General features: G+C 48.2%; 1 protein-coding gene across 1 annotated transcript in view; it reads left to right on the top strand.

Moving 5' to 3' along the window:
- The window catches only part of Prkce (protein kinase C epsilon), a 481,070-nt gene extending 456,091 nt beyond the window's left edge, over positions 1–24,979 (top strand). Inside the window, exon 15 of the mRNA XM_021186165.3 lies at positions 22,741–24,979. Coding sequence (XP_021041824.1) covers positions 22,741–22,887 — 147 coding nt within the window. The 3' untranslated portion in view covers positions 22,888–24,979. The remainder of the gene's footprint in view (positions 1–22,740) is intronic.
- The last annotated feature ends 721 nt before the right edge of the window (positions 24,980–25,700 follow it).

Genomic DNA, 25,700 nt, shown 5'->3' with positions numbered 1-25,700 from the left:
CTCAGGCAGGCAGAGAGCCCCCTCAGGTTGTCCATAGCCAGATGGGAAGATGCTCTTGTAGGTAAAGGTATAAGGAGTCCCTCGAAGCCAGAAGGAGGAAACATACTGCTGGGTCTGTGATGAGGTCTCAGAGCACATTTCCCTGAACCCCAATGCACAAGACTGGGCTTCCCTTACTTCAACCTCTGGGAGACTTCCTCCTGAGATTAGAAGCAGGACCCTGTTCGATTCCTCTGCTGGGGATTCACATGAGCTTCCGGTGGCTTTCTTTCCCCTTGAGAGTATGTCCAAAAGAGAAGACTGGGCCACACGGGGCCTCCAACATCTGAGTCTCCTGAAACTGTCTTCACCATTTCCATTGCAAGTGTCTTGTGAGCATGACCCCACTGTGCCCAGAGTACCATGTTGGAAGTCAAGGATGTACGATTCGTTGGGCTGATTTATATTTGGCTGAAATGAGAAAATTAGTTCATTAGGTATGAAGAAAGTGGGAAGGAAGTTAGAAGACTGTGCAGGAGGTGTTTGGCTGAGTCCTGTGGGTCGTTCAGCACTACCAGGCACGAGTCTTCAAGGCGTTTAAATATCTGATCACATTTCTATCTATGGAATCTGCAACCTCTCTCGTAAATATCAAATTTGTAAATAAAAAGAAAAGAGAGAGAGAGTAAGAGAAAGTTGTTATTAGAAAGGTGTCCTAGCTCTGTCCCCAAGCTAAATCTCCTTCCTGAGATATGGAAACACCAGTAGTCTGTAGTGCCTGCATGCTCAAGACCGGCAAAAGACATTGGATTGCACTGAAGTCATTCCATTTATCATCTGGGAAAACCTCAAAGGCCCACTGTAGAAAGAAACTCAGATGGGTTTTTTTATAAGCCACTCTCTTCACGGAGCCAACTAGCATCGGGATGACAGCCTAGCCCAGGCAGTAGCCGAGAGGCAGGCCAGCTCTGTGCTTCCTAAGCAGATGCAGCCTTGGACAATGCAGTCACCCACAGGTCACTGGGGGAGAGAGCTACTTTGGCACAATGCTACAAAGTCATCCCCATGGGTCAGAGGTTCCATTATTAGACTGGCTTTCCTTGGCTCAAGGTGTCTTATAACTAGAGAACATGCTATGTGCCTTCCTAAGAGAGCTCAATAAGGCCTGGCTTTGACAGCTGAAGGAAAGCCGGTTCAATGCTGGGAAGAAGCCATGAGGACAAGGGACTGCTATCAGCCAGGGACACTGTGAGATTCTTGGATCCTGTCTTACAGACTGGTGTCAAAGAAAGGGATGACACTGTGTGGAGAAAACAAGATAAAATCTATGAGCAAACAGTACCAGCCTCGTGATTGTTGCCAGCCACAAAGAGACAGCTGGCCACAAGTTTAAACAGGCAAATGAGGCAGGGTCAGAAAAGCCCATTCCTACTAATACCAAACACCTGGAGAGAAATGTGGTCAAGTGCTGGGACTCTTAAAAGAGCCTGCGGTTTTGTTTTGTTTTTTTTCTCTTTGGAATCAGCCCCACTTGCTCTCCAGCTATGCCCTGTTGACCAGAATGCCACCATCCCACAAAAACCTAGTCAGTAGCCAATTCCTTCACTTCCCTCTTGGCCACCACAGCGGAGACATCCAGCAGGTGACCTGCCTGTTGGATTCAGGGAAGACTCCATTCCACTGAGCCCAGGAGCAGTCATAGCATCCAGCTTAGTGTTTGAGAATAGCTACAGTGTAGTTATTTTGTGTTTCTAGAACTCTTTAATTCTCCTCAAACTCACCAAACAGCCAGATTTGTCTCTGCCATGCCTGGCTCACCTGGGGGTGGGGGGTGGGGGTGGGGCTGCTCACACCCACATCACAACAGCTTCCAACCTGGCTCCCAGCCCCTCCACAGGAAGCCTCCTGCCTCTGAAGATATATCACCAAGAGATTGTCCAGATTGAAGGCTGGAATTGAGCCTCTGGTCAGTTTCCATCACATACCTCCGCTGGCTGCTGTGGCTGCAGGCTATGTCTTCCTGACTTGTTTGCTAAGCTGAGATTCCAAGGCCCCTGGCGCCTCAGCTTCCCTGTCTAACCCCTCCTGTGATTCCCCAGACGTTAGGAGTGCAGCTGGGTTTCCAGCCTTTAGATCGTCACCCCGCTGTGCTGGCCTCTACTTCAGTGTGGAAAGCTTCTCCTCATGCATCCTCCAATATAGCAGCGCCTTCCCTCCTCGGGACCCCTGTATATTCCTCCTATCCCTGCTCCAGGCAGCCACACACTGAACTGATTTTAGGCAAACAATGTTCCATCAACACCAAACCAAAATTTCCACAGACATAAGATCTAACGGACAACAGCTAGCAGAGCCTCTGATGCTACAGATAATAGCTAAGCAGGAACATTTTGTCTCATTGGAGATTTCCTTCCAAGATGGCGGTGCTGTCTAATCGCTAACACACCTATCTCTCATTGAGCTTTTGAGCTCCTGGCAGGCTTATCTGTGGGGGGAGGAGGACCGTAGTGGGAAGAGATGTATTTGGAATGGATGCCAGTGCAAGTTGTTGGGCCAGTAGCTCGCTTCTGGCCCTAAGTTTTTGAACCCCGAAGCATTAGATTCTAAGATCACGGGCTCCTGGGCTTTGACACTGGAACGGGAGCAAGCCAGTTAGGAGGGGGAGAGAGCTGCCTCCCCATAGACCTAGCTGTCCTCCGTGAACGCCAAAGGCCATAAGGGAAATGCCGGCCAAGTAAACTTGTCTTTGTGTACGTGTTCTTTCTTTTCAAGTTTGCTTCAGTGTGAATGTCCCTCTGTCAGGTAAGGCTTCCAGAGTGGGGAGTCTCTCCAGGTAGGTGAGCCCACAGGCCGGTGACATAGAGGTCCCCTTCAACCTCATGATCTGTCTCCATTCAGCCATCCACGCTGCATGGCAGGACCCCGAGGGAGGCCCCTCTTGCATGCTCCCGCATGACTGGGCTGTGCTGAGAGAAAACCTGGGAAGTGGGCTCAAGAACTCACACCCTCACTTACTTAGCCCCAGGAGGAATCCTGCTGGGCAGGCATTCCCTAAAGCTAGTCTACCGGCCCAGGGACCCCCCGATAGCATGGATGGTATGGCGGAGACCAGTGAGACACCATCATTATCTTCCACCCTGGGTGGACCAGGCCCAGGATTTTGCTGGGTCCTTCAGTAAAGACACTTTCAAGACAATGTCCATGTCAGAGTGACATCCCTTGGCCCCTAAGAGGGTGTTGACTCTCGAAAAGAGCTGTAGGGACTCTGGCTCAGGTCTAGAGGCTGTGGGGAAAGTCCATATACCAGTGTTTGGTAGCTTACTGACGTGATAGCATGGTCCAGTGGACAGGGAACTGGCTTTGATCACAGAGAGACCATGAGTGCTGTCACAGGATAGCCTTGTGATCATGAGAAGTCACTTCACCCTGACCCTCTGACCTTATCTGTAAAATGGAGTGAGAATAGTTCTCTCATATAATTGGAAACATGACCAGTAGCAAGCCTAGACCATTAGCAAGCCTAAGACACTTGGTGTATCCCCCTGGCTTCTTGGGGGAGTTAGTTCCCCTCTAGTTCCCCTCTCTCCCTTCATGACTCCTTCTCATAGTCTGAAGGCCCTCTTCCTCCCTCACTAAGGCTCCAGGAGCCAAGAGGTTAAGTATTACAGGGAAACATATGATGTTTGGAGGCTGGGCTTGGAAATCAGACACAACCATGGCCTTCCACTCTGGCCTATGGTATCTTAGGATGATGAACACTGTGTCTGCTACCTAGCAAGAAGGATGGTGAAGAGGGCCAGGAGCCTCCCTAAGACTGGGGAAGGCTGGTCTAGATTCTCCCCCTACTACACAGAGTTCAAGAAAGTTCAGGTTACTGGGTGGTGGCACCACTCAGGGCAGTAGCCAGCTGAAGACCAGGAAGGCATGCCTCTCAGGAGTTATGCAGAGCCTGCTGGGCTCAATTCTGATGCAGTCATTGGTGCTACAGAGGGAGGCTCACCAAATGGGGGATTCTCAGGTCTTTGTCCCTTGTGATAGTATTAAATGTTCCTTCACAGTATGTAAGATCACTTTAGTTTTCAGACTAGAGAGCTATGTTATCTAGACTAGGCTGGAATACTAGGCTATGTAGCCCAGGCTGTCTTAAACCCCTAATACCCCTCCCTTCCTCCCTCCCTCCCTCCCTCAACTTCAGTGCTGGGATTATAGACACGCACCACCACATCTGGCACAAGTCACCTCTTTTTGCTGTATTATCACCATGTGCATTCCCTCTGCTTTCCGTCTCAGTAGTGTTTTGGATGGATGCAAGCTGTATGGCTTTCGGTACCCTAGCTTTGATGCGGCAGCTGTCACCAAAGATACCATTCCAGGGCACAGATGTCCAAGAGTCTCTTAGCCAGACAGTTACAGTGGTAAAACCCAGACAAGCCATTTTGCTATCTGAGAAATCTGGTTGCAGAAGCCCCCTGCCCCCATGTCATAAGTACCCCGGGAAAGTGCCTGACTAGTCTGTTCTGGATTTGACTGGGCATTTCTTTAGGCTCATGAATTTTCCATTGTAGCTGACTGGCTGTTGAGATGGGCTATGTCTTCGTGGGTTCACGGACATAGTATTTATTGAACTTAATTTCCTCCTCGCTCCACCAATATTTGAACATATGCACACACCCCACACCTACTTGTTGAGAGCATGGGAGGATCGGTGAAGCTAAAGATGGTGGGAAGGGAGAGAAGCAGGAGAAATCAGGGCCAGCTTCCTGGAGAAGCCAAGTCTGGGCAGAGAAAGATGGTGATGGTTAGGGAGAGAGAAGCACCCGAGAAAAGATGGCTTCAGACCACTTCTAATCAGCGGGATTCATGGAGCCTGTGCCTGGCCCGTTCTCTATGGTCCTGAAGGACTTACTGCTGCCTGGCAAAAGCAAAGAAAAAACTCTTCCCACCAACACTCAACCAACAGAACCTAGGTAGAGTTAGCGTGCAGGAAGAGACAAATTGAAATATGTAGATGATAATAGTGACTACGGGATTCAGGGCTTCATTGATAGGACCAAAGAGAGATGCTATAAGCTTTGCCTTTCAAAGTTACAAGACAGAGAAAGACAGGATGGAAAAGAGGCTTTCACCAGACTGGCTGGAATCCAGGTCCTCCATGCACAATCCCAGGAGTCTTGTTAGGTCATGTCCTACCCTCCATCTTACAGATGGAGCCACCTTGCTAAAGAAGCAATGTCCTCCTGTCTGCCTTTGTCTTGCTAAGAGCTTTGAAGGCTTGGCCAGCAGCCAGGAGTGCAGGGACAGTGCTTAGAGGCTGGCTCAGGTGTGGCCAAGGAAAAATCAGAAATGATCTTAGCCCTCCCTAAGGAGGGGCTCAGTCCTTTAAGGCCGCCAGCCTACGTTTGTTCTGTGCAGAGTTCAGGGGTATAGGTATGCTGTGCATGCTCATGGGGTCCCCTGCCTGCATCATCCTCCAAGTTCAGGCCTTGAATCTCCATAGAGTCATCAGTCATGACAGAAAGAAGCACCCCCAAGTCGCCTTGTTGTTTGTACCGGGAATACGTAAGGAGCAAGTAGCAGACTTGGATGTAATCTAAAAGTAATGTTCAACTATGACTAGAATTCTGGGATTTGACAAATGCACATTAGGTTTGTTGTCTAGGATGACTTTATGTCAAAACTTATCTTTTCACAGTGAAGGGGCTTGGCCACAGGTATGCAAGCCATCTTCTTGCCCTGGTGGTTTCTGGAGTCTCACTTCTGAGACATCCCACCTTGAAGGGTTCCCATGGAGCACAGACTGTTATTTAGCATGTGAGTCCAGATAAGTCAGGGCTGCTAACGGCTGGGCCAGTGAAGCACGAAACCCTTGGCCTTGAGTAGAGACGAATCCTACGGAGTATACTTGTCAAATTGAGATGACCTGCAGAGTGAGTGAATTACAGCTTTCCTGGAGACCGTAGCTAGCCTCCCTCCTTCTTCTCCCTGGTTCCCTTAGCTCCAAACAACATCAATTCACCCTTTTCTAAAGGGAGAGCCTTTCCTTTTCTTTTTGAATGTGTGTTCATGTCTGGTGGTGGCGGGGGCGTGGGGTGTATTGCAGAGTGCACGTGTTTACAAGTGTGGAACGAGAAATGGCGTCTAGAGTCATTACTCAGCTACTGTCCACCTTGGTTTTTGATACAAGGGTTCTTCGTTGACCTGGAGCTCTCAGATTAGATAGGCCAGTTGTCCAATGAGTTGGTGGCATCTATTCACCTCTGCCTTCCAGTGCTTGGATTACAAGTGTCCCCATACATTGCGTGGTTCCAGAAATGGAGTTCCAGTTCTCGTGCTTGTCTAGGAAATGCTTGACCAAGTGAACCATCTCCATCTCCTTGGCGTTTGACCTTCCTCGTGCAGCTGCCACTTCCATTGGTTTGCTGGAACTTTACGTAAACGAGCCACACAGCGTGTCTATCATTTGTTCGTGTTGCGTCTTTCACTCGGCACCATGCCTTTAAGGATAGGGTTCTAGGTTTTTACGTTTTTATCATAGAAAATTCCAATCATGCATTGATGTAGTGACAAGGGTCCAGTGGGCTGCCTTAGACCTGTGAGCCAAGGTCAACCATTACTTCTGCTGAGGGAGTCCTATTGCTTTGATCAGAGGTATGTTCCCACCCCCATCCCCTCCCCCAACCCCCTCTTAGGATGCTTCCTGTGTTTGATCAACTTGGGGATGAGTGAATACCTCCTAGATCTCCACAGGGCTCGCTCATCCAGATAGTATTTCTCTCTCAGGTTCATCTCTAAATTTTCTTTTCACCTTTTATGGCCCAAGACCCATGCCTGTCTATACCTGGAAGTTTAGGATAATTCGTTCCCACATTAGGAAACCTGACATTGTTGTTGAATGGGGAGAGAAAGTGGGTGACCTCACCTTGACGTGAGAAGCACACATTTGAATGTTTACCATCCCTGTTTCAAAGCCAGCCAGCAGCACTGCAATCAATCCTAGGCCAAGAGAACTGATCTCCATCTGAGACATTTTCATAAATAAGGTGAATTGGGAGGCTGGTGCATGGAGACCCCTGGGCTTTGCTGAGACCAGACTGCAGTTTCCCTCTTGAAAACTCTAGCTCTTAGCAATGATACTGCATTCAAATGTCCTCAGTAAGTGGCAGAGGTTGCCACAGTTAGCAGCAGAGTGAGCTCATGTGTGCCATGGTATGCTGCCTGCTGCCAGCTAGATACACAGGCACGGGATGTTACTGCTGTGGGCCCAACTAGATACAAATTGCTCTCTGCAGAACTCTGCTCAGTGGCCTTGGCCTAAGATGCCGCAGCAGGCCCAGTGATAGCTCTCCTAGAGGTTTTCATCCCCTTAATTTCCATATCATGCTCAGGCCCTTGGGCCCCCAAGTCCTTTTCCTTGCACTTCAGGATCCACCCAGAAGCAGGCTGTCAAATTATCTCAGTGGGAAAAGAATCTGAAAAGGCAGAGGGTACAATGGGGTAGAATAGGATAGACAGAACATTTGAATATAATACGGAGCACATCACAGATGGTACATGTATGGTATGCTGAATCTCGGGTGGCTGTGTGAAATGATATCTATTAGGACATACATACATATGTATGTATACATATATGTATACATACACCCCCAAATTCCTAAGAGCTATGAATTAGGTACATGCTGCACCCATAAAGTATAAAAAAAAGATACTGAAATTTTTGTACACATTTATTTTAGTTTGTGTGTGTATGCACACGCACGTGTGAGCATGCACACATGCTTAGCTGTATATATGGACACCCCATGCATGCAAGAGCTCACAGAGACCAGAAAAGGTGTCAGACGCTATGGAACTGGGTTTTCTGATGGTTGTGAATTGCCATGTGGGTGCCGAGAACCAAACCCAGGTCCTCTTCTCTTCTCTTAACCACTGAGCTTTCTTTCTAGCCCAAACACCTAGATCTTAATACCCACGGTGGCCGCTGAACTGAGCAATCCGAGCTGAATGCATTTTCTTTATAATACAGCTACACACAACTGGCAGAAATCGTAGAGCTGGCTCCAGCCAGTCCCTCAGTCACCACATCTGTGCCTCCTGCCAGGACACCGTGACAGGAGGCAGGATGGCACATGCCAGGGAGCCCAGCTTCAGGTGGAACAAGATGAACACAAGTCCTGACTCACAGCTTGCCGATTGGCGCTGAGGGCACCGTGGGCAAGTCATTTAATGCTTGCAAGTTAGGTTCCATTTTCACAGGAGGCTATGTCGGGGTTGACCTCCACAGAGTGGGTGCAGACATTGTGTGGGACACCCAAAGCACCCTGTCCAGGGTCCAAATCTAATCAGGCCTGTTGTTCTGAGCTTTGTAACTTCTTTCCAAGAAGAAACTGAGGGCATCCCAGGTACCAGGGCAGAGATGAACATGACAGATACCCACATGGAGCTCCAGGCTATGAAAGACAGCCACTAGTCAGCTAAGCTTTGAGTTCCAAGTGCTGAGAAAGAGCAGTCTTCCCAGGCATGAAGGAAGGGAGGTGTAAGACAGGACCAGTGGCTTTGGGGATGATTCCCCAAGCATGGGCATTCCTTTCCCATACAGCAAAGGTCCATGTCCTTTGCAGCAGCTTTCAGAGCTGGTATACCACATTATGAAAGGTGGTTAATCCTCTCCTGGCCTCAGTTCTGCTGTTAAAGATCCGCTCCACCACCACCACCACCACCACCACCACCATCACCACCACCACCACCACCACCACCACCACCACCAGCACCACCACCATCACAACCCCCCCCACCACCACCCCACCACCACCACCCCCCCACCACCACCACCCCCACCACCCCCACCACCACCACCACCATCACCACCACCCCCACCACCACCACCCCCCCCCACCACCCCCACCACCACCACCACCCCCACCACCACCACCACCCCCACCACCACCACCCCCCCACCCCCACCCCCACCACCACCATCACCACCACCCCCACCACCACCCACCACCACCCCCACCACCACCACCACCACCCGCACCCCCACCCCCCCACCACCCCCCCACCACCACCACCCCCCACCACCACCACCCCCACCACCACCACCACCACCACCACCACTACCACCCCCACCACCACCACCACCACCACCACCACCCCCCCTCAAACCAGGAAAGAAGAGTTTCGTGCTTTCTGCTAGGCCCTGCAGAGTGCATTTGAGGGAAGTTTGCATGGCAGGCCTGGGCTGGGCATGGCAGATGACAGAGGTATAGCAGGGCTCCTTGCTCTGAGTACTGCCAGCTTTACTCTACTCAGGGTATGGTTAGAGACACCTTTAGGCCATTCGTGAACTCTGGACCTAGTTGTGTCCATGTGCTCTGTAGGACAATGTGGATTCAGTTGGCTACGGAGGTGACTCTTCGCTGAGATTTCAGCTTTAGTCTCTGTTGCCAGGTTTTATAGTCAAATGGCCCAAGCCAAAGAGCTCTCATGTATGTTTCCAGACAGGCCGGGACAGTTGGTCATGGGCAATGCCCACAAAGCCTCTTTCCCAAGAATAGGGAGAAAAGTGCCTGGAGCTAATGGTCTCTGACAGTTGACTCTATTGTCCTTAAAGGTCCATTTTGGAAAAATTCTCTGATACACGGTCTATGAGCAGGAGGAAGTCCCCGGTTATTTACAGTCTCCTCTGGAAAGTGTTCATACCACAGTCATCGAAGCCTGCGGTGTTCCTCTCGCTGGGGACTCACTCCTGTGTTCTGAAGGTCTTAAGCAATGGGGCATTTCCAGTCCTGGAAACCTTCTGAGGGCTTGTCCCTTCTTGGGGCTTGTCCCCGCACATGTGTTATTCACAGAAAGCTGTGGTACCATGAAAGTCAACTTTGATAAAGGACATCTTCAGTCAGTACTGAGGATGAACCCAGACTCTTGCATGCTAGTGGTAGACACGTGTTCTACCACTGAACTGCACCCCGACTCTGAACCAGTGTTCCACCTCCCGGAGAACCTACCATAGTGCATTCTCACCAGGTAAACCTAAATTTGCTATTACACAAAACACAACAGCTATGTTGGTGTTGTATCACATTCAGGAGACTCTGAATTCCCTCCTTGAATCAACGACTTACCTAGGTGTGAAGACTGGGAGGCTCTGATGTCAGAATCTATTAATAACATTAATGGGACATTGTGTCTGTGGTACCTTTGTGCTACAAGAGTGGAGTGGAATTGTTGTGACAGAGACCACATGGCTCTTAGAGCCTAACGTGTATACTATCTGACCTTTTAGAGAAATTCACCAACTGTTGCTTTCTGGGATGTCTTAGTCATCCAAATGTCTGGAATGGCCTTTCTCACTGTCCTGACAAAACACCTGAAGAAAGAAAAGGCTTGCTGAGCTCACAGGTGGAGAGGCTGGGCGGCAGACCCAATGACTGGGAAGGTATACTCAGCTGCCTCCCTCCTTCCCCCCTTTTTATTTGGTCCAGGGCACCACCCACGTTCAGGCTGGGTCTTCCCAGTTAAAATTCTCTAGGGAAACACCCCTACTGATTTGCTCAGAGGCACTGGGTCAAGTCCACGAAGAGGACTGACACTAGCAATCTGGGCACCCAGACCCAGGAGTCTCACTTTACACTCTACACGTTCACTTAAAATGTTCAAGCCGTGGGATGTGGTGGAAGTGCTTTGAAAGTAGCCGTGGAAATCTCCTCAGCAGCTAACAAAGACAAGGAACGCGATTCCAAGCAAAAGCCACTGGGCAGTTGTGAGTGGGCGAGGGATCCATGTCACCCACTTTCTTCCAAACAAACAGGGCAGCTTTGGGGGAACTGTTTTGTTTTGTTTGTTTGTTTTGTTTCAAAGAGTATGCCAACAAATGTTTGGGGTTTTGTGACCACCTGTCCTGTCCTGTCCTGTCCTGTGCTTGTCTGTGAGGTCCAGCCAATGCAGAAATAGTAACCGGTGAACACACTTGCTTTTACAAATAGTTGTTGAGCGTGAGGACAGAGGTGGGTGGTGCTGGAATTCTCGGGTGGCTTGCCCTTTTCTTCTCCTAAAGTAACTCTGCAAATGGAATTTATCTTTAACAAGACTTTAAATGTTTAATTTTTATTTATTTCTATTTATATAGTTTTTTTAAACCTTAAAAGTTTAGCAGACGATAACTGGGAGGAGGGGAAGAGGAGAGATGGACTCCATTCAGCAGGCAGCCTGACAGAGCTCACTTGGGGCCAGCTGTGAAACGCGGCAGTGGTCTGAAACCATTTGGTTCATTTTAAAAACAGTGGTAGCTAGGTGTCTGTCGTGACTTACACCTGTAATCCCAACACTTGGCAGGTGGAGGTAGGAGAGTCAGGGGGAGTTCAAGATCAGCCTTGACTACCAAAGGCCTCGGATGAATAGAGAGGTCTCATCATGTAAAAGTTTGAGTACCTAAGTGTGATGACCGGAGGTTGAGCCCCAGAACCCATGTGAAAATCTGGATGCGGATGCACGTCCCTGGTGCACACACTTATAATCCCAGCTCTCCTAAAGTGAGATGAGAGGTGGAGGCAGAAGGAGCAGCCTCAAGCTCATGGGCCAACAGCCCAGACTACAGATCTGCAGAGACAAGAGACACGGCCTCACTCAGTAAGGTAGAAAGCAAGAGCCAACTCAAGAAAGTTGTCATCAGACCTACATGAATGTATTTGCACATATGTGCACACACATGCACATAATAAAAAGTATATATACACATGCATTATAAATAAATGCATATATCTATAAATGTATATATTATGTACTTTTTTCATGTAAATATATGCATATGAATATCCCCAGGAATTGTGAGTAATGCCTTTAACCCAAGCACTAAGGAAACAGAGATGAGCCTGGCAGTGGTGGCGCATGCCTTTAATCCCAGCACTTGGGAGGCAGAGGCAGGAGGATTTCTGAGTTCGAGGCCATCCTGGTCTACAGAGTGCGTTCCAGGACAGCCAGGACTATACAGAGAAACCCTGTCTCAGAAAAGCAAAACAAAAAACAAAACAAACAAAAGAAAGAGAGCTGATTCTGAGTTCTGGGCAGCCGTGTTACAGAAGAAGAGCCGATCTCAAGAAGGGAGAGAGAAAGAGACAGACAGAGACAGTGTGTCACTCCATGCCCTACAGAGTACATTAGAGAAGAAATCTGCCAGATTGTGCTGGGGCATATGCGGGTCTCCCCCCTGTGGCTCCTGTGTTTCCTGTCTTTGTGTTCCAACTAGCTCCCCCAACCCTTTTTCCCTCTTTAGACCAGGGAGTGGCCAGGGACCGAGGGGTTCGGACTTCAGCTGCTATAAAGCTGATCACTCAAGTTTTAAAGGGGAATTGGTGTTGGTTTTCTTCTCCCATTCGAGGTGCAAGCAACTTCATAAAATGGGAGTCACAACTTTTGGGACTGTGGAGACTTAATCCCCTATTCAATTAGGAGAATAGACAGTAGCCAATGAACGAATCGAACGAATCGGCAAATCCTGAATATCAAGTTAAACGGGAAAATGCACGTGGGGGCACTTCTGGGAAGTTCAGACCTCAAGACCCAAGTCTGTGCTCCTGATGGGTGGCACCGTTTCTCTCTCATTTCTGTTTGTTTATCATTGAAATTGTAACTTAACGACAACATTTCTCCTCCCCCTTTTCTTCCTGCACACCATCCCCATACACCTCTCTCTGCTCTCCTTCTCTCCTTCATCAATTCTTACTGCATGTATATATGCATTTGTATATACATAGATACTTCTAAGTGTAACCTGTTAAGGAAGGCTCCTTTGACTGATCACACATTTGGTCATTTGCTAGGAAGTGCGGCCGGGCAGAATCCTCTCCCTGCATTTCTCGATCTATGCTTGGAAAGGGCTGTGCTAATAATTTACTTTGTCCAATGGCATTTGGGGTTCACGCTTCAGTGTATTCAACCACTTGATCCTTATAGCATATGTGTGGGGACAATACTAATGTCCCAGTTTCCCAGTAGCATATGTGTGGGGACAATACTAATGTCCTCGTGTTTTAAAGGGAAATTGATGTTGGTTTTCTTCTCCCATTCGAGGTGCAAGCAACTTCATAAAATGGGAGTCACAACTTTTGGGACTGTGGAGACTTAATCCCCTATTCAATTAGGAGAATAGACAGTAGCCAACGAACGAATCGAACGAATCGGCAAATCCTGAATATCAAGTTAAACGGGAAAACACGAGGACATTAGTATTGTCCCCACACAATGTAGATAACGCCAGAGAGATTGGTAACCGGAGACTCCAGCATAAAACCTAGGAGACTAGAGAGAGATGGCTCAGTAGTTAAGAGCACTGGCTGCTTTTCAAGAGGTTTAAGTCCCAGCACCCACACAGCAGCTCCCAACCAACAAATAGAATCTAGGAGAGCGGTTCTCAGCCTTCCCAATGCTCAGACCCTTTAATACAGTTCCTCATGCTGTGGTGACTTCCAATCGTAAAGTTATACCATTGCTACTTCATAACTATAATTTTGCTACTGTTGTGAATTGTAAATATCAGATATAGAAGATAACTGGTTGACCCACAGGTTGAGAACAACTGATGTAGGTGTTCAGGCAAAGGGTATGCGGGTGAGACACTGGGTAGCCTACCTCCCAAAAAGTAGCTTGGAAAGAAACAGATGGAAAAAGAAAAGGTGTATCAGGCATGGATAGAAGGGAGGAAACCAAAAAAGAAATGCCCACAGTTAGCATGAACTTCAAGGAACTCAATCCAGAACTGTAGGTTCCTGAACAAGCTTTTTTCACATCAAAAAGGCCACTGGAAACAGACGAGAAAAAAAAAGTGATCCACTCCTGCCTTCATAGCCTCAAGTAGTTGTGCATGCAAATTACTCAGAGTTTTAAAGTACAGAGGCTGGGCCCTACTTCTGCAGAGTCCCTGAGGTCTGGGCCAAGGCTGAGGTTCCTGTACAGCTGTGTTTGTTTCTGATAGACCAAGAGCTTCCATTAAACAGTGACTAGGCTGGGGCTGGGGCTCCGTGGTAGCACGCTTGCTAAGAATGTATGAACCTATTGGTTCTATCTCCAACACCTGCCTACACATGCACACACGCGCACACACCAAAGGGCAGAGCTAAATGAAGCAAGGCTATGGTTGTGTCTGCAATGAATTTTCCCCCAAAGAGAAACATACTCAAAATACAAAGATTCAGGCAAGAACTCTTTAGCGGGAACTGGAAGCCAAGAGAAATTAATTAATTATGTTTCCTAAGTCTCACTTAGGCATCCATAATAGCTCTCGCCCAGGCCAGACCTCAGGTCAGTTAAGCAGACTCGGCTCTGGAGACAGGCCCTGGCCGCCTTGGTTGAAGCCCTCTCAGGTGATTCCCGTGTACATCTGGGATTGAGCCGCCGCGCTGGGCTCTTGTTGCTGAAGGTTCTGCTGTGTCTGCTCCGGCTCATGGTAACTTGAACATAATAAAATAAACTGGCAGAGCCCAACAGAGACAGGCACGCAGGCTCCTAGCAGTCAGGAGTAGTATTTAGGAAAACATGGGGTTATTTTAGGGTGGTTGTTATTTTTAATATTTTTAAATGTATTATTTATGTGCATAGGGGGTCTGCACACATGAGTGGAGGTCAGAGAACAATTTGCAAGAATTGTTTCTTTCTACCTTGTGGGTCCCAGGGGTCCGACTCTCAGGTCTTCATGCTTGGGAATAGGTGCCTTTCTTTATCCACTGAGCCACCCTTGCATCCCTTAAAGCAAGAGTCTAAAAGGTTTTTAATGCTTCATTTATCTATTGTTATTTTATGTGCATTGGTGGGTTTTTGCAGCATGTATGTCTGTCTGTGTGTTGCATCCCCTGGAGCTGAAGTTAAAGACAGTTGGGAACTGCTATGTGAGTTCTGGGAACTGAACTCGGGTCCTCTGGTGCTCTTCACCACTGAGCCGACTCTCCAGCCTGAATCTCACATTTTTAATGAGGATTCATTTGTGGGTGTTTAGACAGAGAACGGTAAATCACTAGGAGTCAGTTAACCTTAGGCTCTTAGAGAAATGCTCTCAGCGTGTGTGTGTGTGTGTGTGTGTGTGTGTGTGCACTTCTCACAAACAATCCACTGAAAAGCCTCCAATAGGAGACCTGTCAGACTTGTCAGACAGAAAGCAGCTTGGTGCTGGGGTTTACCATGCTACCCGGGGAGCCTCCTGGCCAGAAGGCCCTGGAGACTTTCCTAATAGACAAGAGTTTTACCTTTTATTTCTTTATTTTTTAAAGAATTATTTATTTATTTATTTATTTATTTATTATATGCAAGTACTCTGTAGCTGTCTTCAGACACTCCAGAAGAGGGCATCCGATCTCATTATGGATGGTTGTGAGCCACTATGTGGTTGCTGGGATTTGAACTCAGGACCTTTGAAAGAGCAGTCAGTGCTCTTAACTGCTGAGCCATCTCACCAGCCCAACAAGAGTTTTAGAAATGAATTCCAGTATTTCACATGCTTTCTGTGTTGATTGCCATTGAGTTGGCCATCAAGGGTAAACATTATGTCATTGTAGGCAGCACAGGTCTAATTTAAGGGCTCCCACCAAAGGACAGGTTAACACTGCAGCCCTTGGTGTGTCTCAGACCAAGGGCAGAAATTGAGCCGTCTGCTCTGGTTAGCACCAGGTGAGAGAAGTGGATGAGAAGAGTGTCTGGCATCACCAAGCGCTCTTGGCAGGTTGGGAGCTATGGCAAACACTGCCGGGGGAGTCAGTATTGGCCTAGTTCCCTAGAACTTCCACCCTGTTTTCTCTATACAGAAACTCCAAAATTATAAAGGGAGAGAAGCAGGTAGTGGCACAGGCCTTCAATCCCAGTACTTGGGAGGCAGAGGCAAGCGGATTTCTAAGTTCAAGGCCAGCCTGGTCTACAGAGCGAGTTCTAGAACAGCCAGGGCTATACAGAGAAATGCTGTCTCAAAAAACAAACAACAAAAGAGCAAAACCAAACCAAACAAAATCTTACATACCAGCATGTGTGTAAGCATATTTACATATGCTCTATTGGTGAAAATATGCTAAGAATGAGTACATGCGTCAAAAGATCCACTTGGTATGTGTTGAGAAAACGCCGGGGGGTGGTGGCGCACGCCTTTAATCCCAGCACTTGGGAGGCAGAGGCAGGTGGATTTCTGAGTTCAAGGCCATCCTGGTCTACAGAGTGAGTTCCAGGACAGCCAGGGATATACAGAGAAACCCTGTCTCGAAAAACAAAACAAAACAAACAAAACAAACAAAACAAAAGAAGAAGAAGAGATCCTGATTGAATTCTTGTTTTTTATTTTATAATATTATATGAAAAAAAGCAGAATGTGGAATAGTGGTGTTTCAAGGTCGAGAGGTTAGATAAAAGAAATAGAATTATTTCAAATTCATAAGCATGAAGTGTCTGTCCCCTGTTACTTCGAGTTTGCGGTGGGTACCTTAAGGGCTATCATCCACTCATCTGTGATATGTGAAGGAATGAGATATAAGACACATTAGAAGAGACAAATACAAGAGGAAGTCCTGGGAAGACTTGGGAAGAGAGGGAGGTGGGAAAGGCTGGAGTTGAGGGATACTTGAGGGACCCAAAGGGAGGAGGCCAGGTACAGGTATCTTGTGCCCCATCTCCAGCCATGACCACAAGACATGGTCTCCTGGCTCTGCACTACCGGGCTGTGTGGTCATCTGTGTTGTCATTGTCCCTCAGACCAGGCAGAGGAAGAACATGAGAGCCACCAGCAAGACAGACACTTGAGGGCCAGCCCCCATGACACAGTCTGGAAGAGCACCATCATCGGCTAGTCTGGACATCACATTAGGACAGAGGCAGATGTCACAGAGGCTTCTCCCAGAGCTGGCATTAAGATATGGCTGCATGAGTGCTAAGAGAGAGGCATCCTTGTCAGACAGAAGGTAGCCAGAAACCATCTTGGTCCTGGGGTCTAGCATGCTACCCAGGGGTCCTCCTGGCCAGAAGGATAAGATACCCCTGGAACTTTGTCCCTTGGGTACAGCGTCTCAAATGTGGGGGGCTGTCAGGTTTGGATCTCCTGAGCCTAGGCTTGCATTACTGAAGAAATGCCAGAGGAGGTAGGAATTTTGTTTTCCTCTAACGTTGACCTCTAACACACATACCCCACAAGGCCCTAAACGCATTGGCCTTGATGGAATTTCCCCAAGCCCCAGCCAGTTACTGTTTCTATCTTGTACTAAGCAATTAGAGAACTACCTCTGTGTCTCCAGCCCTAGCACAGGAGAGACCATCAATTAGGCCTAACTCCCACTCATACGCCCCTGGGGCTCAGGCCTTGTCTAGGCAATCCAATGGCAGACTCTTCATGAGTCATACCTTAGTTTCCACCCTGCTCCCACCTCCACTTCTTCAAAGGACAAACCCCTCTGGCAGAACGGCAGCCATGGACCTCAATCCAGGTCACTTTGCTGGCTTAGATCCAGTAGCAGCAGGGGAGGCTCATTCACTTCTTCCAGCAGCTGCCTATGGATGTCAATGAATGACAGGCATAGGGCTAGGCTGCTGATGGAATGATGACCTCAGGCTGTTCCCTGTCTGTGCAGGGCTCATAGGGAGGACTACATAGGGAGTGTGTAGAAGTGGAGAAATGGCGGGCCATCCCAAGGCTCCTCTCCAACTGCTCACAGAGGGGTGAGCGAGGCTTCCTGAAGGAAGGGCAGTGCATACTGGGATGAAAAAAGAGTGACCGGTGAAGACCTACAGGCAAGGAAGGGGCGCGGGGGGGGGGGTGCTCCAGGCAGACAGTGAAGAAGTCCTGTGGGCGTGGAGTATTGTTCAGCAGTGCCCAGATGTGATGCCAGGGTGTACAGGAACAGGATCCTGAAGGCCTCAGAAATGACTAAGCACAGGGCCTTGAGACTTAGTTCTCAGAGTTGTGAAGTACCACAGAAGGTTCCAGATCAGTAATATAAGACCTGGGGTAAAGGCAGGCCTGAGGTTTAGCTGTGGTTTAGGATTTAGAGGCAAAGAGAGAGATGAAGGGTTGTTCCCTAGCTTCAAGATGCTCATCAGTAGTGTACCGCATGGGCACCAGAGAAGTGTGTGACATAGGCCCATGGCACACAGCACCCACAGTGATCAGGTGCCTATCATCCTACAGGGCATTGTAACCACAAAATCTCATAGATAGAAAGACCAGTGCCCAGAGATTAACATCAGTGTCCTAAAGACAGACAAGGTCAATCTCAGAAGCAGTGGTCTTGGTCGTCCTCCACCCAGCCTTGCCTGAGTGTGGCCCAGAGGTTGTGGGAAAGGCGTTGTGGGGGAGAGAAGGTCTGCAGAGTCAGACGATGCTCTCCGTGTCCAGTGCCACTTTCTTGGGCTGCACAGTATGGACACTGGGAAGGTATATGGACTGACCAAGGACAAGAGTAGGCAGTCTCTCTGAAAGTCAGACTTGAGCTGTGGAATCGAGTCTTGGCTGTGCTCTGAAGAAAGCAGCAGTGTTTCAAAGACCAAAATTAGTGAAGGAGCCAACCTCGGCCCTTTCCAGTTTGGGGGATGCTATGCTACCTACATGCCAGTGGTAGGGATACAAGGTGATTTGAAAACTTCCCAAGCCTTCGGTGTCCAATGATCAGGAATTGCCTCCCATGGGGGCCATTAATTATTTAAATTAAGCATGGGTGACTAACATGCACCTAAAATGTTCCAAGGGCCAGAAGCCAAGTTGTACCAATCTGCCGAGGTCAGCAAGAATGGCATCCTCTGGCATGGGGATTTGACTCACGGGCTTGATGCCCAGCAGTGTTTACAGTTGACCTATAGGAGAGAGAAATGGTGTGGCCAACTGACTGCGCCCAGACGATTCTGTGATTCCCATGAGAGACCTAGAACTGAGCTAACCAACCCTCCCAGCAAGCTCATGCTAGAATCTTCTCCAGATGCATCAGCGGAGCCTGGTTCTTGAGTGTGGGCACACGGCGGACACCAGCACCATTGCTGCGCCCAGGTGACCTCAGGAAAGCAAACCAGTTTCTGTGACTAATGGGCATGAGTCCGTTCACTGATGGTTGACGAAATCCGAGTGACTAAGTAAACAAGGACAGTCAATGCCAACAAGCTGATGGGTTTTCTGGGGTGCACCCTGCCCTCCTTGGTGGCTAGCTGAAAGGGTGCACCAGGAAGGTGTTCCTGACCAAGAATTTCAGCTCGTCCTTTGTTCGGTTCCAATGGACCTTTCCTCCTGTCCTATTCTGTGGACCTGTCCCCCTCCTTTGCAAACCTTCCACTCCGACCACCAGAGTATGTGCCACTTGAGTTGTCCTTTGGACAGTACCTGACACTTTACGAGTTGTCATCACTACCCCTTCGTCTTCCAGATCTCCTGGCCAGCCTTCACCCAACACAGCCCTCCCTGTCCTTTAGCCCTATGACCCTTCCCTCCTTCCACAGAGATCCTCTGAAGAGTTGCTGCCCCAGGACGACTTCCCCAGCCTTCAGCCTCCAGCCTCCCACAGCCAGCTTTCATCCCTCTGGGGACCAGTTTTGTTGTTCATCTCTGCAGCAGCTCTTTGCATAGGCCCTCCCTTTTCCTCTGACCTTGAAATCCCTGGAGGACAGCAGCTAGCCCACCCTGGGCCAGCCTTCCGGTTGGAGAAGACCACAACCAACTGTGTCTGAGTTCCCTGTCCGAAGGGAACACAGACATCCCCAGCCACAAATGCTGTTTCTGGAAATTACTTACAGTCTCTCTGTTTCCTCTGTCTCCCTTCACAGTCCTCAGTTCACAGTGGAACTCTGCTGCTGAAGCTGCAAGAGGCATCAGGACTGACTGCTAAGGACAGGGAAGAGTAGCTTAGCCCGTTCCTTCCTGCCCATCATTGTGTCTAGTCTGGGTCATTGGGCTGGCTCCCCTGCCAGCCTCCCCACTCTATCCCCTCTCACTGTTATGCCAAACTCTCTCCCCATTTGCCTATGCCAGGCCCTTCTGGCTTTAACTCAAAAGCCTACTGGCTTCCTCTAAAAACTGTCTCCTGGTTGGACTTAACCCTTCCTTGCCATGTATGCCCCATGTCTATGGGATTCACATTTCTAGAACTCCTCCAGGGCAGGAAGCATCATGCTGAGACCTGGATTTAAGCTTGGCTCTTTCCCAGTTGGGTAACCCCAGCCAAGCCACCAAATCTCTCTGAGTCGTAGTTTCGTCTCTTGTAAAACTGGAATCGAAAGGATCAAATGAGTGAGTGAATGTGAAGATGCTTTAAGAAGCTCTGGAACAGACCCTTTCAAACTGACCAGAGGGTTTCCCTCTTGCGAAAGGAGGGAATACATTATTCAGGAGGGCAGGAAGGGAAGTTTGAAAATGGACTAGGATTCTTCCTCCTAGAATTTCTAAGGGATTTTGATTTGTTCACGTGTGTAGCAACCATCCAAAAGCAGATAGAACATATAGCTTTGTCTCAAAGGTGCTCTCTTTCACAGACCTACTTAATATCGCCTTTAAGGTTACAGGGTTCTACTGAGAATAGGCTATTTCATTATTATTCTTCCTAGAAAGAATGACTCTGCCCTTTCTATAAGATGTACTCCATCATCTAGGTCAATAACGAGGCAGTGACAGCTACCCAGTGTCGTCTTTAGGGTTTTACTGCTGTGAACAGACACTAAGACCAAGGCAACTCTTTTTTTTTCTATTAGATATTTTCTTTATTTACATTTCAAATGTTATCCCCTTTCCTAGTTTCCCCTCCGAAAATCCCCTATCCCCTCCCCTCATCCCCTGCTCCCCAACCCACACACACTGAGGCATAGAACCCAAGGCTACTCTTATAAGGACAGCATTTAATTGGGGCTGGCTTACAGGTCAGAGGTTCAGTCCATTATCAAGGCAGGAGCATGACAGAGTCCAGGCAGGCACGGAGGTGAGAGTTCTGTGTCTTGTTCTGAAAGCAAACAGGAGAAGACTGGCTTCCAGGGAACTAGGATGAGGGTCTTAAAGCCCACACCCACAATGACATACCTACTCCAACAAGGTCACACCTCCTAATAGTACCACTCCCTAGGCGAAACATATTCAAACCATTACACCCAGTGTCCAAAGAGGTACTGCTGGAGAGCCTCCAACTCCCCACTGTGCTCAGTCCTGTGGACCTAGCACTGAAGGCCTCTGTGGTCAGATCCAGCCTTAGCTCCTGACTGTCCCTCACTCTGGGCTCTGGGCAAGGGGCTTGGCAGATCCATGGTTCTGGGCATTCATGCTCTATGTTCTTAACTTCTGCTTCATCCCACCTCCACATCTACCCCACCACAACTGTAAACCCTCCTTCAGGTCATAGGCAAACCCTGATTTCTCTGTGGAAGTTCTTTGTAAAACAGCTTGTCCCCATCAAGCACACTGTCTTTCTTACTCATCTGTAAGCCCTTAAAGGTAGGGTATTGTCTTGATCCTCTCCAAAAACCAGGATATGTGGGTTGATTTGGTTGCTGCCTTCTACTCAAGCCCTCAAAGCCAAGAGCCTGGAGAACTTGAACATCTACCTAGGTTGTCCTTCTGAGCTGGAGAATAGTCATAGATGCTTACTGTGGCAGAACTCCAAGTAACCTAAAGTTAGCTAAGAGATGGAGCTTATGGTCTAGCCCAGTGGTTCTCAGCCTTCCTAATGCCACCGTCCTTTAATGCAGCTCCTCATGTTGTGGTGACCCCCAACCGTAACATTATCTTTGTTGCTACTTTGTAACTGTAATTTTGCTGCTGTTATGAATTGTAATGTAATCGTAATATCTGTTCTCTGATGGTCATAGTTGACCCCTGTGAAAGGGTCATTCAATCCCATCCCCTAAAGGGATCACAAAGCACAGGTTGAGGAGCACTGGTCCAGACAAAAGTATGAAAATATCCCAGAAAGTTCATGTGTTGAGCCAACATTAGGATAGTGGGCAAGCCATGGGGCCATAAAGTGAGATGCTGGTGAGGGCGGATGGGAGAAGGCATCCCTGGGTCCTGTCCATAGCCCATCTTTACACACAGAGAGGTCGTGTGAAGCAAATGTGGCAGGACTACCAGGACTGTTTCCTATGGGAAGCAAAAGCACTGGGGACTTGGAGCAGATGGGTTTAAGTTTGACTCCTGGGCACAACAAGGACTGTCTTCATGAAGACTGATAGCTATGGCAGATGCTACCAAGGGGATATGAGATGGAAGCTATGCATCCCATTACACACACACACACACGCACACACGCACTCACACACACACACACACACGTGAATGCATATACACATACGTGCACACAAAGGCTCATATACACACAGACTCACACAATTAACACTCATACATGCACACATGCTCACGCACACACATACACATGTGCATGCACATACGCATATGCACACCACACACACAGGCTCATGCACACACACAAACACACACTCACACAAATTCACACACACACACATATGCATATACACACACACACTGGCACACCCGTGCACATGTGCGCACACTCAGCCTGTGGGAACCCCACTTCCCTGCTTTTCCATCATACTCACGCACCCTCTTCCTTCTCACATTGACTCTCATCTTGCTCTCCTCCTTTTCACATCTGGGTCCCGGGGCCATCCATTGTTACCCCATTGGAACAGCCCGTATCTGTTCCCAGTAGTTAGAGGCTTGAGAGTCTGGTGACCTCGGACGCCCAGTCTCTGAGTGGGAGGGGGCGGGGCTCAAGAGGGAAGTCAGGCCTCAACTCAGCGCCATCTCTTTTCTCTCCACAGAAAACCAAAAGAGATGTCAATAACTTTGACCAAGACTTTACGCGGGAAGAGCCAATACTTACACTTGTGGATGAAGCAATCATTAAGCAGATCAACCAGGAAGAATTCAAAGGCTTCTCCTACTTTGGTGAAGACCTGATGCCCTGAGAGGCTGCTTCGGATGGAGTGAGCTCATGCTGCAAGGAGGGTGTTGAGATACTCCCATGCTGCAGAGGCTCAGAAGGTCTCAACTCCTCCTCCTCCCCAGAGCCCCAGTCCCATGTCCACTCTCTTATTTATTGCATTCCCCCACCCCAGGCCACATCCCTCCCCACCCTCCCAGTGATCAGAAGGCACTCTTGGGTCTAGACTCACCAAGATCACAGATTTGAATTGCATCAGCTACCTGTGGGTAGCTGTGCACAGTGTTGGGTTTGGTGTATCCGTCCAACCGCAAGCCTGAAGCAGCTTCAGTTCTTTTACTACAAAGAAAAAAAAACAACAAACAAACAAACCAACTCAAAGACTCTGGCTCTGCCACTGGATGTGGACTCCTGATTTCTCCCTCCTCTCATTCCTCCTGGTCCCCAGCCTGCCATCCCTGTCCAGCTACCTAAGAGAAGAGAGCAGAGTTTCTTCCACAGGAGGGAGGGTGCCCCAAGGCTTGCCCTTGATGGGAGGAGCCTGAGTTGCTCAGGCGGTCCAGCTGTGGCAGTGTGCTCTGGAATCGCACATTCCTGCTTGCTTTGGTTTTAGCTTTTTTTGAGCATGCCAAAGTTGTATGCGTTTGTATCTCATGGAAGAAATCATTTTGATTTTGAACTCTAAACATTTAAAAAAAAAGCAGAAAGAAAGAAAGAAAGAAAGAAAGAAAGAAAGAAAGAAAGAAAGAAAGAATGGAAGGAAGGAAGAAAGAAAGGAAGGAAGGAAGGAAGAAAGGAAGGAAGAAAGAAAAGAAAGAAAGAAAGAAAGAAAGAAAGAAAGAAAGAAAGAAAGAAAGAAAGAAAGAAAGAAAGAAAGAAAACTATTACTAAGTTCACTTTCTAATTGGCCAAAAGATAGACATCCCAGCGTGAACACGGGTAGATATTAAAGGGCTAATACACGGTGAGAATCCAGTCATCCGACGTTTATTATTGACGCTTTAGTGACACATGAGGTCTATGCAAAGAGAGCAAAGAAAACTCTGGCTTCTCATCATGAGAATTTTCCCTGAGCACAAAGTCCACCAGAGCAACAGCCAAGACCCCAGGGTTGCAGGAAAACGTAATTCCCAAATTCTCTCTCCAGTCTTGGACCCATGTTCCCAGCATAAACCCTTATTTTCTCTGCGCTTCTACAAGATGGCCGTACCACTCTGTGGTGGTTTGAAACGTTCGATATGTAGAATAAACTCTGAAGTTTCTGTTTTGGGCATGCAGGGAACGCAGCACCGCCGGTGTCAGGCAGGAGGTCCCAGGAGACTGAGGAGCAGCTGATCTGAGGGCCGTCGAGGCGCTGGGATGTAGCCAGAGTTTTGGTGACATGCGATGGTAACTCACGTGGACTGATATTACCTCCTGTAGCTATGCTGACAGTGTTACAGTTTTGATCCCCAAGGGTTCCCTGTGGCTTTGTGTATATGTTCCCTGAAGGTCATTTGATTACCTATTTTATTGAACTGACTTAGCAGGGAGTGGAATCCATTCCAACCATTGCACGTGGATTTCCCAACCGCCCCTAAGTAGATATACCTGTGAGTGGCAAACTGACACTAACGAAGCTTTTTGCCTTTTGTACATTTGAGATTTTTTTGTATATAGTGTTCGCTGCAAGGCCTGTGGAGTTAAATCATTGACTATAGAGGTATCAACTGCTGCATGTTCAGGCATATTATAGAACTTTAGTCTATGAAAGAATAACTATAATAATGTCCAGGTGCAATCTCCTTATCACCTATTGGTTCAAGTTACTGAGAGAGAGGTATGTTTCTTTCCAAGGAGGGCTGAGGTCCTTCATATTGTTTATTTCCTTCTAGGTTAAAAGTGTAAGCACATAGTGAACTCTGTTAAAGTCACGCTCGGTTCTCCTGTGTAGTGTCATGCCCTGAGAGAGATGGCGGAAGGGAAAGAATGTTCTCGATAGTGGTTTCCAAGCTTGGACAGTGACTATTTTGAGCCCATACTAAATGTGTCCCTATTTGCATCTGGCTGGTCACAGCCTTTGTCTCTAATGACGACCTTCAGTTTTCCTCTTTGTTTTGCTTTTTTTTTTTTTTTTTTTTTTTAAAGAAAAACTCAGGTGTAACTGTGATCTGTTCTTAGGATGATTGCAAATATTAAATGCTATGCTGTATCAATCTGTATGTTTGGCATACCAGGGAAGTGATGAAGAACATTAGATTAATTTAATTTATCTTCAGTAACTTGACATACTGGGGGAAGACTATATTTTGGAGTGGAAAACAAGCACAGAAACATCTTCATGGTGGCATCATCTCAATGTTTAGAAAAACATAGTAATCCCATCATACTCAGATATAATCTCCCCCTCCCTCCCTCCCCCTCCCTCCCTCCCTCCTACTTCCTTTACCATTGTGAACATTGGACAGCCAAGGCCAATATCAAGTGTTTTTCCCCCAGGGTTTGGTAGTGTTCATGTTACAGTGAGGGCTACACCCTTCCTCATGGCCAGCTGGCACTGTTGCTGGGAAGTCAAACAACACATTCTATCAGCAACTCTAAGAAGTCAGCCCCCTGATACCCTTTTGGTGCCCATAGCCCTGCTGGCTAGGAGGCTTCCAGCCAATGCTTTGAATCTAGTGGAAACCTACACACGAGTGTGTTCTTTGGATGTATACTGAGTCCTGTCAGCAAGAACTTAGCCACAGGGAATGTGGCTTGGTGGCAGAACTCTTGCCTGGCTGGTGTGAAGCCCTGTACTTGGGTCCCAGCATCACAAAAACAGCAGTGGTGGGGATGGCCAAGATGGCACCAGGGTAT

This window comes from Mus caroli, unplaced genomic scaffold (assembly GCF_978045245.1).
Source record: "Mus caroli unplaced genomic scaffold, Mus_caroli_1 scaffold_18, whole genome shotgun sequence".
Taxonomy (NCBI): Eukaryota; Metazoa; Chordata; class Mammalia; order Rodentia; family Muridae; genus Mus; species Mus caroli.
Note: the sequence above shows the minus strand (reverse complement) of the source record. Positions and strands in the feature narration are given on the sequence as shown.